Here is a 20,030-nt window from a genome sequence, read left to right as displayed (position 1 = left end):
CTCAGATGGGAAGCTCTCTGGGCCCATGGATGACAGATTTATGCATGGTCCTCACTCCCCCCAAACTACTCAAGGTCCAGCTGTATGTCCAGAGGGCAGAGAGAATGCTGATGGGACAGAAGAGGATCCTAACAAGGAGGATCCTTTACAAACACAGTCTGACAACTTAACAGCTCTATGTGACATTAAAAGCACTTCCCAAGACATGGCGCAGATCCAGATGCTAACCCTGGAGGATTCTGGGAGCGTGCAAACTCAAACCCTAGAAGACACACTCTCCACCTCTCCACACACTCCAGACACAGTTGTAACTGTCCAAAACAATGATCTTCAAATGTCAGACCTCACACCTACACAGATGCCTGAGAAAACACTGGGACATAGTTCAGAAGGAAACCTGCAGGAGACATCTAGAACAGCAGAAAATTCTCTAAATCTCCATGCAGAAAAATGTCAAATAGAACTAAAATGTGATCTAGCAGAAAACAATGACAGAAGAGAGCCATGTCTTTATGTGAGTCCAGATGTGGAGGTAACACATGGATCTCCCACAGCCCTCCTGCAGTCATCATGTCCCTGTGAAGTGTCTGAGAACATTACTACTGACCTATTTACAACATCTTCCAACTCCACTGAGTGCAAAGATATCCAGGGTGAGTTGGATGAGGCTCAACTACAAGGGAATAATAATGGAGAGACTGAAGCACTGAATGATGTTCACACGTGTGACAGCAGAGATAATGAAGAAACTGAACTGGGGATTCCTGATGGGACTGGACATGGTTGTGGTGACATGAAGTTGGAACAATTAGAGAGCATTTCATATTCCCCAAATAACACTCTTTTGCCAATCAACCTTCAAGAAAGTTCAGTCTCTGTTGAATTCCAAGGCCAAGAGGACCCAACTCTAACACCAACGTCAAATAAAGATGAAATAATATCAGTCAAAACGCAAGGAACAACAAACATCCAACTACTGCATACCTCAGACATAGAGAATACTATGGAGAAGAACCAAATGCAGGCTGACAATGGTCAAACTACAGGTCACCTGGATACCACATATGTCCAGGCTAATGGTAAAAAAGACACATTCAGTGAAAGACATGAGGAATCTACTCTACCAGTCACTAGTAAACACACTGAAGAAGGACAAAGACCTGAGGAAAACATATCAGTACCATCTTTAGAAGAAGAAATGACAAGAATCCCACCTGAACAACACAGAGCAGAGTGTGCAGATGCCCCTGGTGAGGTGGATTCGGCTGAACTCCATGAGAATAATGACGGAGACACTGAGACACTGAATGCTTTCCATGAGTGTGACAGCAGAGGTAATGAGGCAACTGAACTGGCCATCCCTGACTTAGGTAGTCAGTGTTTTGAAGGACAAAATCCTAATGATTATGGTGAGATAAAGTTGGAACAACTGGAGAGGAATTTTAAGGAGATACCACATTCACCAAATAACAGTCTTGCAGTCGCCTTTCAAGAGAGCTCGGTCGCTATTGAGACCCAAGGCCAAGAGGGCCCAACTCTCACACAAACCTCGAATGAAGATGAAATAACATCAGTTCAGAGCCCAGGAACAATAAATCTCCAACTACTGCATATCTCAGACATAGAGAATACTATGGAGGAGAACCAAGTGCAGGCTGACAATGACCTCAGCATCTCAGAATCTGGCTTAAGGTGTATGCAAACTACAGGTCACCTGGATACCACCACATATGTCCAGATTGACGGTGAAGAACACTCCAAATCACTCACCCAAACTAAAAAAGACACATTCAGTGAAGGGCAGGAGAAAGTGGCTCAAGCAGTCATTAATCCTGACAACCAGGACACCTCCCACAACCATGGGGCCCACATATTACATACGATACAAATGCCTACTAAAAATGACATCCAAACTGATGACGAAAACACTCTTCTGAAATCGAGGGGTGCAGAACCATTTAAAAATCTCCACAAAGCAGAGCAATATGAGACTGCACCACAACATGGCATTGGCAGATACACTGAGGTAGGACAAAGACATACGCTAAATATGCCAATCATTACACATGATCAAGATGCTACAAGTGTCACTACTGAACAGCACAGACCACTTATCTCCACAGAGTTCACAAACAACCCAAATGAAGGAAGTAAAGCTGAAGCAGAGGGGGAGACTAACGATACAGAAACCGAATCAATGAATGAATTACACAGGGATGGCAATTTAATTGATAAAGTCATTGCACAGCCAGTCATAGGTTCAGGTATTTCTGAAGTTCAAGCAGAAACCCTGGATGACAGGATCCAACAGTCATTTCCACCATTAGAAGACATCATAGTGCCTACTACAGAGTCTGACCCAACTCAAGTCCAACTTCCGGGACGTACATCACCCACCCAGTTGGCAAAAGCAAATATGAAAGAAGAGAGCGGCAAGATTGAGACACAGAAAGAATCAAACAAACAGTACTGTGATGGAGAATCAACAAAACAGACAGCTGTGGGTGAAAATATGTGTGATGGAGAAGACCAGTCTGAGCCTTGGAGTGATATGACGTTACCTGACTGTGATGATGCAACAGCCTCTCATCCAGTGGGCCGTTGCACAGGTAGCACTGAGAACATGAGTGAGGAGGCTAACATTTGTGCCACCGATTCAATGATTCATGCTTCAACCTGTCAAGAAGAGACAGTTATCAACAGAGACTTGTTTATGACAGACCACCACATTCAGAATAAGCCAGATGAAGGCGAATTTGTAAGTCTAGAGAAGGGAACTGAGGCAGTAACTAACGACTATGAGTTAACAGAGAATGAACATAAAGCATATCATGACAATGCAAAACAGTGTGATGGGGACTACAGCTATTTCAGTGCTGATTCAGTTTGGATTGCCAATGATGCCAATGATCCTGTCTCTGAGATGGAGCAGGTAAACAGTGAGGCAGGAGAAGCAGATGCAGACGCAGAAGCTGAAGAAAGTGATGATGACAAAGAAAGTGAACAAGGGAATAAACTGACAGAGAATGAACAACCCAATGAAATACCTGCCAAACAGCATGATGGTGTGGAGGAAGCAAGCAGCCAGATAACAGAGAGATATGAGTTGGGTGCAGTGGACCTGGAATCAGAACATGCAGGAACACCTGAGGATGACCCAATAGGAGGGGACGAGAGCTCCTTGATAGTAGAAGAGGGGGGGTCAGAGTCAGCTGATAACTCGGCAGAATCTGTGTCCGATGATGAGATGGAGCTGTACATGCATGCCCTGAGAGCAGCTCAGAAATCTGCACTCAGAGACTCAGCCAGCCCTGGAAAGAGAGAAAGCCCTGTTTTCAAAAGGTCCTCTGTGAGTAAGGCAGGCGGGGCATTGCCATGCATTACTGAATCCATAGATGAAGATGATCAACTTACTGTTGCACAGACTGATGAACAAAATCTAAAGCAACCACAAGCGGTCAGAAGCCCAGCCCCACAGCTTGCCCACGAAGAGGCAAACACTGCTACGGTTGACTGGACACAGAGTCTATCTGTTGAAAATGCCTCTAGGGTGCTCATATGCATGTTGATGTTTGTGGTATTCATAGTTACGGCATACTATTATGACTTTTTGGCTTGCTTTGTTCTCTACATATTTACTGCATACTGGCTATGTTGTCAAAAGGAGACAACACAAATAAAATAAAATATTTTTGCAAAGACATTTTCATTCATCATGAAACCTTTCAGTGACATGTACATCACTCCAATATTTTACTGGATTTCTTATTAGCTAAGGTATTGCCTGTTGACTTCAATAAATCTGAATGTGTCCTGCATAAGCACGTATATCTTGCCAGTGTTGTTATTTTAACTGCATTAACACAAAGTTAAGAGGTTTTTTACACAAAACTCAGCATTCAAATAGAAAAGTATGCACAGGGAAACACAGCTGATGCTACTCACTAGTTGAGCGACAGATAAAAGACTCGTTAAAGAGGATGCCCCATGGGATAAGCTTTCATCTGATTGGGATGAGTCTTATAGACACTGCCACTGTCAGTTTGGCATTTCTGAAGTTATAATTTTCACCTCATATCTTTTAATCTAAAAAAAAAAAGTAAGAACCTGGTGCATTGAATATGATGATTGTATTCCAGATTGGTCCACAAGACGTGTAGTGGATTTGTAACATATTTCTTGAAGCTTTTAATTTTCCATCAATCTATATAATGAATGTGCTTTCAACACTATGGGCTATATGCCATGTGCACTTCCCTTGCCAGGCCTATAATTACATTACATAAAAAAAAAAATTAAAAAAAACATCCAAATTTGAGGGAATGTAAACATTTCATAAGGGAGTATTAAGTGTGGGCATTTTGTAAATGGCTTATAATATCCAATTAATTACTAACTACTTATTGACATAATCAGTAACATGGCTGTAATGTAATATCATTCGTACAGTTAAATCATACTTTAATCAGACAGTGTGTGGAAAATTATGCATTGTTATGAATGCCCTGCAAGATGGCCACAGGGATTGTATGAAGTGAGTGTGAAGTGGCTTTCCAATATGGGTCCAGGAGGAGTTTTATGTCCGGATGAGCAGCTGTTACATCCCCAAACACATGGCACAACAGAGGGTAACAACATAAGCTTAGTAAATCTCTAAGTGACCTACTAGCTACAAAGGACATCTGAGAAGGTCAAGAAAATAACATTCAACCCTTAACCACACCAGCAAACAACTCTCCTTGCACTCCATTGCAGAACAGTATCATCTTATTTTCAATCCGACGGATTAAAACAAAAAACACACACAAAGTCTATACAAGGCATTTTTGTACAAAATGTATTTGAAAGTATACCCATTGCATGTCAAGATTGCTATCTTGATGCAGAAAGTTACAGATTTCCAAAGTTCAAGCGACCAGATCAGTATAAAACAACAGAGCAGTGACTAGCAACCACATCACAGGAGGTGCCATCATTCTCTCAATAATAAACCGTACATATACTATTTTCAATGTTTTTTGTATCAGGTATATTATCCTACAATTAAATGTACACATCCCTGAAAATTAAAAATTCAGTAAAAAGATACTCATTATGGAAAAACTACACAGATTTTGACATATATTTTTATATATCTAGATAAATACAAACATTTGGGAAGTAGGCCACTGTGGAACGTTGTTTTGTAGATCAGGTCTGGTAAATCTAGCCTATTTACTCAGGTAGCCTTAATGTCGGGTGGTCTAGCATTGTGTCCAGACATGGAAGGAAATTAAAAAAAAAAAAAAAAAAATTGGCTACTTGTGAAAGATGCACTCTTGCTTAATTTTATAACTATAGTGGTGATTAGTATTTATATAACAAAAAGTTAAACACCTTAAAAAGTCATGACCATAAGAGTGATAAAACAAACACACACACACACACACACACACACACACACACACACACACACACACACACAAACAAACACACACACACTTTTAGCTGCACAAACAAATCTTGCATCATGGAAAAGAAAAGTAACTGTAATGCCAGTTGCTAATGCCAACTTGCTTCTGTTGTAATAACTTAAAGTAATGGGAAATACACTGAGAAACACTCCATTAGTTAGCCCTAGTAGAGTTATGCATTTGTGGCCAAAACATTGCACAGGTCGTAGCACCAGTAAAGACACACCACATTGATGTGAGGGACTCACATTTGTGTACAGTATACATACTAAAAGAGAGGTCACACTGAGTACCAGCAATGAGGAAAATAAATTAGTGTTGGTAGACTATTTACAGATTAGTTAAATACTCAGCTACTGCAGGGGGGGGGGGGGGGGGGGTGATGGTGGGAGTGCATGTCATGATGGCAGAGGGGTTTGCAGCAGCCTTTGCAGCACATGAGAGGGGGGGGACTGTCCAGCTGATTCCCAGCGGATCAGAGTGAAACCATTCAAGATGCCTAACCCTGCCTGGCCTGGCCTCTGGGCCACTAGTCCTGGGCTGCTGGGAGTTGGATGCCTGAGAGATCCTATAAGAGAGGCACAGACAAGGCTCAATCTATGTCACGTGAAGTTGCATAACGGCTCGTCCACAACCCAGCTCGTGTGGACACAGAGGAAACAGAGGCTGCCAGCGCGGCAATGCAGTTGGCCTTCTTCTCAGAGACGTTCTGGTCCTGGCTAAGGGTTAGGATCTTCTGAGCGTTAGGACGCCATTGCCTACAGGAAAATAAAACCACACACGTTGAGACACCATCCAACCCCATCGTCTTCATCCTCTCTTGTTTGCCGTCACATTAGACTGCAACAGATTACTGGCGAGAGTTTGTGTAGCTGCATTCTACAGCATGTGATCATGGGTGCTTCAGGGCAGCTCTTACCAGCTGGGTTTGCTGCCGGAGGAGGGGGCGGGGGAGCGTTTCTCCGTGGACCTGCACGGCCTCTCCTCTCCGACCCCCCGCCCGCCCGGGGCCACCGTGATGCGCACGCCGCTGGGATGGAGCTCTGACACACGGAGCATCCTGGAACCGGTGATCTGCACAACACAGAGCAACACTCACACACTGACACAGCACGAGGCAGAGCGCAATACATACTCTACATACAAGGAGACTCCTACGTTCTTGAACCCATGCTAAAGTTGACAAAAAAGAGGAATATAAAATTATCTTTTGGAAATTGATCTTAATGCCTTACATTAAGTAACACTTAAGTAAAAAAAAATGAGGAAATATCCAACCTTTAAAGGAACACGCCACCCAAAATCAGTAGTGATATATGTTCTTACCGTAACTTTCACGAGTTGAGTCGTACCTCTCCCGCGTCGGTAGGTGCACTCAAACGCTCTGTCGCGCGGCGCGAATGTGTTAGCATGTTGCTATGCTAGCGGGCTCTGCCGTGGCCGTAGAGAGAGGCACATAGCAGTATTCAAACACCTCCACGTTTTACCTACTTAAATACAGTTGCACAAGTAGTTGATGAAAAATGTTAGGGCACACAACATGAAACGTGACGATTTTCCAAGCGAATAAACATGAGAACTACGATGTGTGGCGCAATAGCACTTGGGAGTACTTCGACCTAGCGTGGTAATATTATTAACACCTAATTGTAGATCCTATCCACCACAGAGTTTAGAATCCATGCTGGATCGACCCTCAGCCTCTCCCTCCCCTCTGAGCGAGAGAGGCACACACACTAGAGGTGGTGGCTGGTTGTTTTAATGTAGGCTATATGGGTGATGCAGCGCTGCTGACGTGAGGCTAGAAAGCCCTTGCCTGTTCTAGAAAGACTGATCTAATGCAGCAAATATATTAAAAGGCAAAAGTCGTACATTGGCTAGGCCTATCCCCAGAATATCAGCAGCAAACTCAGTCTCTGTCGCGCAAAACAGTCTCCAAATAAAACGCACATCGGCCTGTTGCCTATTCTGCCAGCTTGTGACAATATATCGTCCAAAATGCTTGATTGCATTGCATTCTCCACATTTTTAGCTACATTTTCATGTACCACATCAGCATTTTTGTTCAGTGAATCTTTTGTAAATTGCTTTACAATTACCGTCGGGCCCTTGTCAGCAGACTTCGGCTTGCCTCTTGCCATATTCACTCCTTGTCTTCCGATGTCATTTCTGAGTCATCTACAGATGTTCACCTCCCTAAATAGAACCAACTTCAACCTGTGTTATATCCTAGATGAGACTGCCTGGGTTATTTTGTTTAGATATTAGCCTATATATAAAACACATAATTGTAGCCTACCATTCAGGGAATAGGCATTTAAAAGAGAGACAGAGAGTGATATGACTAAGAAATGACATCGGGCGATGGCAGTGCGAGATGTTCAGAACGTAAGAGCTAAAACTTCTACAAACTCACTAACATCCACAGCGGAAAAAGAAGGTAAGAAAAATAGTCGGAAAACTTAGATGTGTAAGGCAAGCAAGCAAGTTTGGCGGTTGTTACTAAAAATGTGAACATGCACGTTGCATTGTTGTGCGGTGGACTTTCAGAATGAATGGAGTCGGAGTTTCTTTAATATCGAGGCGTCATATTTGTCCGATGGCCTGCTATAAAATTAATTGCGATGTCTGTCTGAAAAAGACGCGCTCGTGCAGTCAAAATGAATGGGAGTCTTCAGAACAGGCTTGTCAGTCAACCTGACATAACAGTGTGTAAAGTAGCCTATAATGTGAATGACTTGTTATTTTATCAAGGATTTCTTTCTTTTTGCAAAAAATAAAGTACAATAGGCATTAATTAGTTGGCCAGGAGCATGCTGAAATTATGTGGCAAATTGCGTTTTTTATTACAATGATAAAATTGTAAAAGGACGTGACCGAGGCTGAGGCAAGCCAGGCAATAGGCCTATAGGCCCGACGGTAATTGTAAAGCAATTTACAAAAGATTCACTGAACAAAAATGCTGATGTGGTACATGAAAATGTAGCTAAAAATGTGGAGAATGCAATGCAATCAAGCATTTTGGACGATATATTGTCACAAGCTGGCAGAATAGGCAACAGGCCGATGTGCGTTTTATTTGGAGACTGTTTTGCGCGACAGAGACTGAGTTTGCTGCTGATATTCTGGGGATAGGCCTAGCCAATGTACGACTTTTGCCTTTTAATATATTTGCTGCATTAGATCAGTCTTTCTAGAACAGGCAAGGGCTTTCTAGCCTCACGTCAGCAGCGCTGCATCACCCATATAGCCTACATTAAAACAACCAGCCACCACCTCTAGTGTGTGTGCCTCTCTCGCTCAGAGGGGAGGGAGAGGCTGAGGGTCGATCCAGCATGGATTCTAAACTCTGTGGTGGATAGGATCTACAATTAGGTGTTAATAATATTACCACGCTAGGTCGAAGTACTCCCAAGTGCTATTGCGCCACACATTGTAGTTCTCATGTTTATTCGCTTGGAAAATCGTCACGTTTCATGTTGTGTGCCCTAACATTTTTCATCAACTACTCCTGCAACTGTATTTAAGTAGGTAAAACGTGGAGGTGTTTGAATACTGCTATGTGCCTCTCTCTACGGCCACGGCAGAGCCCGCTAGCATAGCAACATGCTAACACATTCGCGCCGCGCGACAGAGCGTTTGAGTGCACCTACCGACGCGGGAGAGGTACGACTCAACTCGTGAAAGTTACGGTAAGAACATATATCACTACTGATTTTGGGTGGCGTGTTCCTTTAAGGACACCAATTTTCTTTGTGAATGAAAATTGTATCGTAAATAAATATTCTTCCTTAAAACACAGGAGTCATAAGTATTCACACTCCTATGTTAAATTCCCATAGATTTTTATTTTTAAAGGCCAGCTATTTCATGAATCCAGGATACTATGCATCCTCATAAAGTTCCCTTGGCCTTCGGAATTAAAATAGCCCCACATCATCACATACCCTTCACCATACTTCCCAGAGATTGGGATGGTTTTATTTCAGCTAGCCTAATAGCTGGTTTGATTTGCATTGAGAGATGATCTTATGGCAAGTACGCCATGCCAATCGTGAGATATGGTGAAGGGTATGTGATAAAAGGTTTTTACAGGTCAACTGTAAGCATGGGTTCAAAAACGTATGAGTCTCACTGTACATAGATACAGAAATCCCTGATACCAATGGAATAATAGTGCAAAAGGTACAAATGGAAAATCATTGCAACATTGTTCCTTCTAAACAGAAATGATCAGGCAAATACTATGTAGTTAATATCAGTGGAGTAAAACTGTAGCAAACTACTGTATATTCAAGCTCTGTGTGATACTCACCTATTGAACCATTAGCTTTGGTTTCAGTTTCCATGGATGAAATTAAATCTTTTTTATCATCAACAGTGTTTCTCCGCGCCAACGCTGGCTTCTCTCGTCCACTTTTGGGTGCACTGTTGGTACTGTATATGCATGATGGGGAAAAGAAAGCAGGTTTTTGCATTTAGACATTGATCCAACATCTAGAGTCTTTAGGTGTTCACTCTCGCACACGCACAAACACACACACACACACACACACACACACACACACACACACACACACACACACACACACACACACACACACACACACACACACACAGCTGCAGTTAAAGGAAAAATCTGGGGAGTTTTCACATAGATGTCCGTTTCTCAAGGTCACCGAGTACTGTTGGTAAACAAATGAAAACAATCGGTTTTATCTAGCTCAAGTTGCTACACCCAGCAGCTAACGCAACCAGGAGGCTACAGCGCTTCACTCTGGGGGCATGTACATGGGAGCTCACAGACATGCCCACAGACTGTAGCACTGTAGCTGCCTGGTTGCGTTAGCTGCTGGGTGTAGCAACTCAAGCTAGGTAAAACCTCTCCGAAACGGAGATCTATGTGAAAACTTGCTGGATTTCTTCTTTTAAGTCCCAGGAAAATGTTTTAAGATGTCGGGTTGAGAGACAATGGGTCAGAAGTGACCATCTCCATGCACTCATCTCTTCCAGTCACTGTTATTCCACTCAGACAACTAGCTGCCACTACCTTGCTGTGCTGTGCGCGCTGCCATTGGACGATATGCTGGACTCCGAGACACAGCGCCGGCGAGGCTCCAGTGACCTAGTGACCCCCAGCTCCTGCTTGATGACAAAGCCATTATACAGACCTACAACAAAGGGAGATCACAGCAATATATTAGCCAACACACCAACACACTTGGGTTGTGTGAGTCAATAGCAGGTTTTAGTTATCTTGTGACTTGTGGACTAAAGAACATTTATGGATCAAAAAGTAATCAAATCACTTTGAGATGACCATCTAATAATTTTTTGTAAGAACACAGAATATGGCATTGTATAACATGGAATGACTTACCTGTGTCCAAGCGTTTGATGGGAGACTCCTCGTCGTCAGCCAGTCCATCACTACTGGCACTGTGGGTTCTCTTCCTGGGCTGGAGGAGGGTCTCTAGCCTGGGGATGACCACGGACAGGAAGGTAGTGGTGCCCAGCTGAGGGCCTCGGATTGGGCTCTTCGGTGGCTTCTGTGGGCTAACGCTCTTAGATTTGCGGAAGAGGACAGCAGTCCGGCGGTTGACAGTAGTGGAGGGCTCAGCAAGCGTGGAGGTGGCAACTAACCTCAGATTGCTGGTGGGCAACAGCAGGTCTGGGCTGTCCCCACTGGCCACTGAGGTATCTTCTCCGTCCAGTGTGTCTGGCTTTGAACTCTCATCTGGAGTGGCGTCCACTTGATTTACTGTTGGGGGTTCTGGTTCACTCACTGAGATCTCAATTTGAGGTAAGCGGTCAGGTGACTCCAGTTTGGGAGCTAAAGACTGGTCTTCTAGAAGTACGCAAATTACCAAACAAAGAAAGTTGTTAGTTGTCAACTGTAATATTTCAGCTATTTTAAAGCACTATTTTCTGTAAAACTGACAAATTAAAGAATGAAAAGTGTTATAGAATGTACCTAAAAAACATTCTTCATGTATTAAGAGTTTTAACATATTCACCAATAAGACTTAACACAGAACACTCCAACAGTGTAAAGCATAAACGTCTGTAGACACACACCCTTTTCCTGTGTGACTGGTTCAGCAGGAAGTTCCTTTAACTGCTCCACAGGTTTTATGTTGTCAGGGGGAGGACACTGGCTGCTCATGCTCATCTCATTGCGAACATCATTGATGGTTTTCTTGAGCAGCTTGAGCCGTTTGTTTCGTGATGGGCTGGACTTCATGCTGCTCAGCAGGTCCAGGTGGTCCAGTAGCTGTTTCAGTTGCTCCTCCCGAGACATGTGTTTGCGGCTCACTGGATTCAACAGGCGGTCAACTGACAAGGGCAGGAGCACAACATTTGGCACATGACACAAAAATGACAATAATATCACTGCAAAAAATGATATCTTACCAAGTGTTCTAAGTAGTTTTTAGTATAAAGATACTTACTTTGAACTTTCTTGTAAGATTATTTGACTTAAAATAAGACTTAAAATTAAGATTTGCCAGTGAAGTAAGTAAATTTACCTTAAATAGCCTTAAATCTTCAATCTTATCTTAAATTAAGATAAAAAAAAATACATACTCCACTGGCAGATAAATTTACTTGTTTTTATGTCTTAATTTAAGAAGATTTTGACTTAAGTCAAATAATCTTACAAGAGACCTCAAAGTAAGTATCTTTTCACTAAAAACAATACTAACTAGTTTTTTTATCTTAATATAAGATTATAACACTTGGTAAGATATATTTTTTTTCAGTGTTTAGTTCAGCGGATTTGTAGCATCTCTTACCATCCTCCCAAGAGAAGGTGGGCGTTGGCTCCAGCTTGGGCGGCTCAGGTAGATGCAATCCGCTGGGGAAGTCAAAGCCAATCCTCTCGGCATCTCGACGGGCTTTCCTGAGGATCACACCACCATGGTCCCGCATACGTATAGCAGCACGGTGGAAGAATGTGTCCTTGGCATTGTATTTCATGCAGTTAGCAATGATGAGGTTGAAATCCTCTTCAAACTCATCAAGGTTTCTATAACCATGAGCGTCTATACGTTTCCTCATTGTAGAGAAGTCCATTGGGTGTTTGATGACATCCAAATAATCTGGAACCTGAGGGTAAAGCCAGTACAGAGTCATTCTTTTAATTCATTCATATCACATGCCTCTGAATTTGTTTGCTTGTCTGATTTACTTATTACAGAAGTACTTCTTTTTTTGCTCTTTCTATTGCCTTCTCAGAACCTCATTCACTGTACACCACCAAGCTACTTGATAATTGTACTTACTTGTTAAGCTTAATACATAGATACAACACAAAGATTCAACATGTTTGACAACACTTGAAACCCAAAAAGGACGTCTATATTTTAGTAACCTGCCTTTGGCAGTTGAACCCGAGACATGGGAGACAGGCATGCTAACCACGAGGCTGAAGTCATGACGGCTAGTCACATGACTGTATGGCCTCAGGGAGTGGAAGTTACACAGCACCACCCCACTGGCCTAAATTACACTGACCCTGTGCCCCTCAACGTGGACTAGGTCTGGACTCTAACTGGTCCACCATGTGGCAGATATCTGGGACCTTGAGCATGCAAGACAAGCACACCACAAGGCTAAAAGCCATGGTTGCCTTTTAATAACTTGTGCAGCCATGAGATCAACTCAATGACCTGTGGTGCATTAATCCCTCCATTCTATACATCCGATCTGGGTCACAACCACCCCCTGAGCTCAAACCTCAACTCTGACCACAGTAGAGGCAAGCTAACCAAAAAGCTAAAAGCAACCCCATTTACTTCAATGACTGTGCCATGCTTAGTGTAACATACACAGTAAAGATCTTTTGATAGAGGGTAGTCTCAATGTGTCATTTGTTCAGTGATCAGCCTCTTTAAAATGCCTAATTATCAACTACAAAAAAAGGGTGACTGGAGATATTAACAATGCCATTACAGAACACTGATTCTGCTATAATTTAGTCATATGGCACTATGCCACACTTGAGAGAGTACACCCGCTGATTCTGAGAAAGCTGTTTCTGAAAATTGGATTAAGAAATAAACTTTAAAAAAAGACTAACTCTATGCTATTATGTATGTGTGAAGTTTGACCGAACAAGCATCCATCAGTTTCAAGGAGTTAATTGTTGAAATTTGTTTAAATGTTATGGAGGGTGGTAGTGGTGGAGGTGGTGTGTGTGTGTGTGTGTGGGGGGGGGGGGGGAACGCATGTGTTATTGTAGGGACTTACCTCTTTGACACTGACAGGCTGAGCAAAGATCTTAGTCTGGTCCTTGTCTTTGAGCTGCTCTAGAGCCGCTCTCAGCAGAATGGTGAACGGAGTGAGCTGCATCTCAAGCACAGACTGCTGGATCTTCATCTACATCATGGACAAAAGACACAAAGATCACAACAGTCCTCACAGAGCACAACATGCACCATTACTGCTGGTGTAAATGGAATGCCAAGCAGACAAAGCAGTTTTGATGCGATTATAGCCCTGAATCAGTCGGATCAAATACACATTTTAATCTGACCAAATTCCTGTTCGATCAATCGGTCATGTAGTTTGAGCAAGTTCACAATATCCGAAGATATCACAATCAGTTTTCTAGCATGTCAGTCATTTTTGTCCACTGTCTTGTAGTGTGAGCACAGCAATCGAGTCCAAGGTTCAACATAAGTACTGGCCCTGGCCAGTGAAAGAGTATATGGGTTGGCAAGTCACTGGCCCATTTAGGCCATTATCAGCTTTCTGCTAGTCACAAGCCTGTTCAGTTCACCTATGTTTCTAAGAGGTTGAAGCTAATTGCATGGGGCAAAGTAAGAAAGATTACATTACAATGTAATAAATTAACTGTTTCATGAAACTGTGACTTTTCTGGGCGAGTAAAAATATACGAAGGACAAATACAAATCAGATGTACTGTGCCAAGGGGCGAGTGTGAGGAAAATGTTACATTTGACACTAAGAGTGAGTTAGCACTTCTTAATCAACTGAAAAAGACGCAGTGTCTGCCGGATAAGGCAGCATCCAAGTAAATATCATATGGACAGCACTTTTTTGAATGAATGCTCTCTGACGTTATCATGACACCTCTTGCTGCCCCTTTCTTTTGGTCACACTAAAATGCCATTGCTCCCTTAAGGTGTGCCCTGTTACCTCCTCTCTCTTGAGTTTTTCCCTCTTGCGGATCAGCTCCAGCAGTAAGCGAGCACGTTCCAGGTCATGGCGCAAGCGGTGCCATTCCTTCAGCTGCTCTTTCCGGCTGTGGCAATCCTTCTCCTCATGCTCCTGCTGGAAGAACAGGGGGAGTCAAGAGCCTGGTACAAAACAACTGTGTACAGAAGGCCACAAGTCATGTCTGCAGACCGAATCAAATGGTTTGAACTCACTGGCTCAGGAGGTTTCTCAGGCAGTATGGTTGTGTGGAGCCGCCTAATAAGGGGCACACCATTCCGCGCTTGTCTCTTCAGCACCCAGTAACTGAGCACACTCTCCACAAACAACCTCTTCCTCTGCACTGAAACTTGATTTAAGATTGTGTTGAAGCTGAAATAAAAGGAAATGAGACATGTCCGGTCAATCATAGAATACAAACGAGGAATTTCCTACCTGAATTTTATTTTCAAAAATGGAGAGAATAAACCATGCAACTATTAGGAAAATTCCTTATGTAGACTAGTAAAGAACATCAATGACAATATATACTGAGAAAGCCAAAACAAACACCTTAATGACCATAATTATTTCTACTGTATAGTAAAGCAAATAATAATAGCAATGAAAAAGTTACCTTGTTTGAGTTATACTAGGCACAGAAACAGATGGGACAACTGCTGCAGGTTCAGGAACAGTTTTCTTGATCTTCTTTTGCACACGTTTCAATTTCCTTGTACCTTTAAGATCATCCTTGAGGTCATTTTTGGACGATGCCTCATCATAAATGCCAAGCGGCCTCCTAGTGCAACCATTTGGTGTGTGTGTTCCGCAGAAAGCCGTCTTCTTCACTGAGAAAGCAGAAGAGCCTTCCTTGGTCTCCTCTTTAACCAGCTCCATTTTCATGTACAGCCCAGCCTTTTGGGCACAGCTCACATGGAAGGCAGTGTAACAGTTGGCTCTGTGACACTGAATACAAGCTCCCACACTCTTCTCTTTGCAGAGATAGCACGTCAATTTCCAGCGGGCTGGTGGGATGTTGGCGACACCATCGATGGGCTCGATGAAGACCGTGTTGGTGAACCCAACCTCGGGCAACCACAGAGCACACACCACGTGACCCCAGCGGTCATCATCCGTCTTCTTGAGCGCACCACCTTTGTTGGGGCAGAAGACACACTCACCGGCCTGGGAGGGTGATTGCATACAGTGGCGGCAAAGCCACTGGCCTTCAGGAATATAGGGCACGCCATAGCATTCCTGGTGTACTGCCAAATTGCACATGTCACAGAAGAGAATAACATTGCTGTTTTGACATTCACCATCCATGCAAATGCAGCAAACGGCATCCTCATCGATCAGTGACTGAGGATCAACTTTTCCCTGGGTCTCAAAGAAGGACTCCTTCTCAAAACGGTCCATGAGGAACTCAAAGACATTTTGGGAGACTGGGCTGAAGCCCTCACCCCTCCTCTTTTCATTTACCAGCTCTAACCAGGCATAGTCCTCCTCATCCATGTCATACTCAACCTCCTCATCCAGCTCTTCTGAGGTCTTCTCCACATAGGTGTAGTAGTTGGATGGCCTTCTAGGAACCAGTGGGAGATTGTATTCCACAGTGCGAATCTTCGGTTCAGGCAATGCATTTCCCTGCACAGTTGCACCCTGTGCACTAGTCAAGGCAGCGGTCTTTTTCTCCTGGTTGATTTTAAGGCGTGCAGAGCGCACCAAGACCTGCTGTGGCTTCTCGCTGTTTTCCTTGTTGCTGTTACACTCGTTGATCTCTTGTGCTACGGGGTCATCATCATTAAGCACATCAAGCTTGTCATAGATGCTGATCCTGTGCACTCTGCCATCAACTTCCAGCTCCACCATGCGTTGAGCCTGTGCATATGTCAGAGTTTCCCGATTGCGAGATGGTTTGATGGGTGATGGTGGCCTCTGCTGAGAAATTCTATGGTGTCGAGTCTTTTTCTTCATTTTTAGCACCTGAGATATCTACAATGATAAAGAGATGTAAGAAAAATGTATGTTGCATTATGATCTTGTATGTTGCATTAGCTCTTGAACCATAACAGCAAACGTATTATGGTTAAACGGCTAATTTATGGTACAAGTGACAATACTGAGAAAAGACCATACATGAAACCTACTTGAGTCTAGTGTTTTTCACTAGACACTAGTAGAGCCTACAGCATAAAAGAGGAAGTCAAACCACATGGAACATGCACGTTTCTTCTTATTGTGTTTCATAGCAGTTTCAGTGAATATTCTCTTTATTTTGTCATACAGGCAAATAAGATTATGCGTTAGCAATGAAACATATTTCTATGCCATAGTACAACAGTTGACTGCTACAGAGTTCTTAATCAAAACACAACGTACAGGCTAGGCATAAACACAGTGTTAAAAGCAGCAATATGCAGCAACGGTTCAGTATGGTTTAAGAAGAAGCAACTTTACAAAGGCTTCAAGTTGCTACATGAAAATCGGTCAACAAGGGCGTGTATAAACCCTGCAATGGGGCGTGGTTAACCTCGGTGTCTGTCCTGAAGCACTGAGTTTCAGAAGTCAGAAGCTAGCAGGCGACCCAGCTAGCTATCCTATCGATAGCTAACATGGTTGCCGTTGGCTACAGCTAATTATCGCTTGAGAGCAAAGTAACAAACAGCTAAGTTATCATCGGAAGGGTCACAGTTTGCGTTACGTTAACGTTACTGTTGCCTGGCGATTTAACTTCATCTAACCAGCAATTTGGACAGTGCACACACTTAATACATAGAATGCTAGAATGCACTTCCGTGCTCTAAATCACAACCAGTAACTGTTAACGCTAACATTAAGTTATCGTCAAATTCGTTCACGTTAATGTTGATTGACAACAGTCGGCCATCCGTCTAGTTGAACATTTTCGTTAATGATTATAAAATGGTCAATCCCGTAATGTAGCACAATCAATTTAACGACAGGGTGTTGAATTAAGTTAGAAACAGCAACATGGCGTCAAATGGGTCCAAGACACACTAACGTTAGGTTTAGGTTACATGTCCATCTCAGCTAGCAATAACGTTAACGTTAGCTGTCGATAGAGAACAAGTGGATTCCGCATAGCCGTTGCTAGCTGACCAGATGCAAGCTATAACGCCAGTTATAAACACGATACTGTTTCAATATGTCAAGTATAATACACGTACTACTTATTGCATCCCATTAAAACAGCAATCGATACATTTAAGAATATATCGAACGTTAAACAAAATATCCCCACCTTAGTACTTCGAGACCTTCCGCTCGAATGGCTGAAGCAGGCTAAGCTAGCTACTCTAATGTAGCTAAGGCCTCCAAAACAGCAGTGATTTCCTTCTGAATCGTCGCATCCAACGGGAGCCGCTCGTGCTTTGAGGCAAAAATTTGAAGGATACAATGGAGTATCCAAGACAACCTTTGAGATTCTAATTAAATTCCGTATCTGAACTTTGATTTTTCATCAAAACAAACAATTAACGGTGGTATTCTCTGTGAAATAATACTATTAGCAGCAGCTTCTGCTAGCAGGCAGGCTGACTCGCTAGCTAGCAAATTTTCCTCAAAACAACACAATGCGGCTGTGTTGATCAGGTGACCTGAATCGTGCTTTGGTTAGATTTCCGGGTCAGAAATATTATATTATAACGTTACCACAGTAAAGGTAACGTTACCATCCAGGATGTAGTGAAGACTAAACGCAAGTTTTATCCACCTCTGAAATTTCAGAAATAGAGTTTATCCACCTCTTAACCTTCTAACACTGTTCCAGTCAAAAATTCCCTTCCCTGTAGGCCTACCATAAATATGGCATTTTTCATCAGATTGCCTCAAGATCTTATGATATCCTTCACAAAAGACTTTTGAACACATAGACTTTATTTTGACTACTTTCTTTGAATTTTGAGTGATTTATTCAACGTAGAAACACTTTTTTTGTTTACGGTCAAAAATGCCCGCCATAGGAAATAAATGGGAAAGAGTATAATTTTCATCCAGGAGATAAAAGACATCTCCTTACACACACTCCTACTACTTACCACCAATGTTCCCACACACATGCACATGCACACACGTCATGTTGCCACTTGTACGTGTGAACCACCAATGTTCGTAAACATAGCCATTCACGCACATAAAGAAACACACCCACACACACAAGAAATAGACACACACACACATGTACACCCACTCACACACACACACATGTACACCCACTCACACACACACACAGTTCATGTTTTCAGTTCATGTTGTCATGTTGCCACTTGTGCATGTGAACCACCAATCTTCGCACAGGCATGCACACACAGAAACACACACACACAAACAGACGCATACACACACACACACACACACACACACACACACACAGTTCATGTTGTCAGTTCATGTTGTCATATTGCCACATGTGCAGGAAAACCACCAATGTTTGCACACACATGCATGTACACACACGGAAACACTCACACCCACACACACACAAACAGACACACAAACAGACATACACACACACACACACACACACACACACACACACACACACACACACACACACACACACACACAAAACAGACACACATACAGTACATACACATGTACACCCACACACACACACACACTCAGTACATGTTGTCAGTTCATGTTGTCATGTTGCCACTGTGCATGTGAACCACCAGTGTTCGCACATATTCACACACATACAGAAACACACCCACCCCGACACACAAACACAGATGATGTAGATGTTAATGTTCTAATAAGGGTCTGTTTAAAATAATGTTCTATTAAATAATACTTTTTGTCATGGTATTGGTATTTAGGAGCAGTTAAAACTGTCCGGTCAAGTTTGACCGCGAACAGTAAATTAAGGGGGGTAGCAATGAACAGTGTTTAAAGGTTAAAAGAGTTTATTCACCAATTGCAACTTTTAACATTCTGTAAAATCACTGTATTATCCACATTCATAATATTCATCAGCACTCTAGGAAAAAATGAATAGCCACTGGTTTTGTTACACTGGACAATAACCTCCACCATCATCAAACATGTTCTGAATGCCTTTTTAGAAATAGTTTGTGCAAACCTAAAAAAAAGCTCAGTCAGTAATCAAGCTGCACTTGTGTTAGAGGCCTACTAAATAGGCCTACTGTTTTACAATACCCCATGTTAGAAGAATTGTTCAAAAACTTTCAAGAAATACAATACCAAGAGACAATGTCCCTCAAAGAAACAGATTAATAGCCAGCATATTTTCTTTTACAGAGTGCTTTGCTTATGATCATATCCTGTTTCTACATTTCTCTCCCAATAACAGCTTTCTCAGTTTAGATAATATCAAGGCCATGATCTGTAAATCAATAATTCATAGGCAGGCTATTATTGAACAAT

The 20,030-nt window shown here is 42.6% G+C and overlaps 1 protein-coding gene across 2 annotated transcripts; it reads right to left on the bottom strand.

Annotated features, from left to right (window-relative positions):
• Window positions 1-4,444: 4,444 nt before the first annotated feature.
• Window positions 4,445-18,194, bottom strand: LOC143100953 (bromodomain-containing protein 1-like). 2 transcript variants are annotated; one of them, XM_076264544.1, is made up of 12 exons: window positions 17,884-18,194; window positions 15,253-16,613; window positions 14,852-15,008; window positions 14,619-14,753; window positions 13,707-13,835; window positions 12,251-12,563; window positions 11,532-11,789; window positions 10,834-11,301; window positions 10,504-10,624; window positions 9,769-9,890; window positions 6,373-6,527; window positions 4,445-6,211 (listed from the first exon to the last, which is right to left on the bottom strand). In XM_076264544.1, exons 2-12 carry the CDS (start codon window positions 16,593-16,595, stop codon window positions 6,197-6,199), a joined length of 3,216 nt encoding a protein of 1,071 aa, XP_076120659.1. In that variant the 5' UTR covers window positions 16,596-16,613; window positions 17,884-18,194; the 3' UTR covers window positions 4,445-6,196. The 2 variants fall into 2 exon arrangements, with proteins under 2 accessions (XP_076120659.1, XP_076120666.1); XM_076264551.1 differs by having other exon boundaries at window positions 14,619-14,750.
• Between the last annotated feature and the right edge of the window lie 1,836 nt (window positions 18,195-20,030).

Source organism: Alosa pseudoharengus, unplaced genomic scaffold (assembly GCF_046254945.1).
Source record: "Alosa pseudoharengus isolate Yale_2024_CS ecotype anadromous, Long Island Sound unplaced genomic scaffold, YU_APseudo_1.1 YU_APseudo_1.1_scf_10, whole genome shotgun sequence".
Lineage (NCBI taxonomy): Eukaryota > Metazoa > Chordata > Actinopteri > Clupeiformes > Clupeidae > Alosa > Alosa pseudoharengus.
This window is presented reverse-complemented; position numbering and strand designations above follow the sequence as displayed.

What these genes read in the sequence shown, in the direction of transcription:
- LOC143100953 (XM_076264544.1), bottom strand. Translation starts at nt 16,595, where the DNA reads ATGAAGAAAAAGACTCGACACCATAGAATTTCTCAGCAGAGGCCACCA. An exon ending in AAAAACTCAAGAGAGAGGAG is followed by an intron (nt 13,836 to 14,618) that starts GTAACAGGGCAC and finishes TCCATGATGTAG; the next exon opens with ATGAAGATCCAGCAGTCTGT. An exon ending in CATCAAACGCTTGGACACAG is followed by an intron (nt 10,625 to 10,833) that starts GTAAGTCATTCC and finishes CCTTTGTTGTAG; the next exon opens with GTCTGTATAATGGCTTTGTC.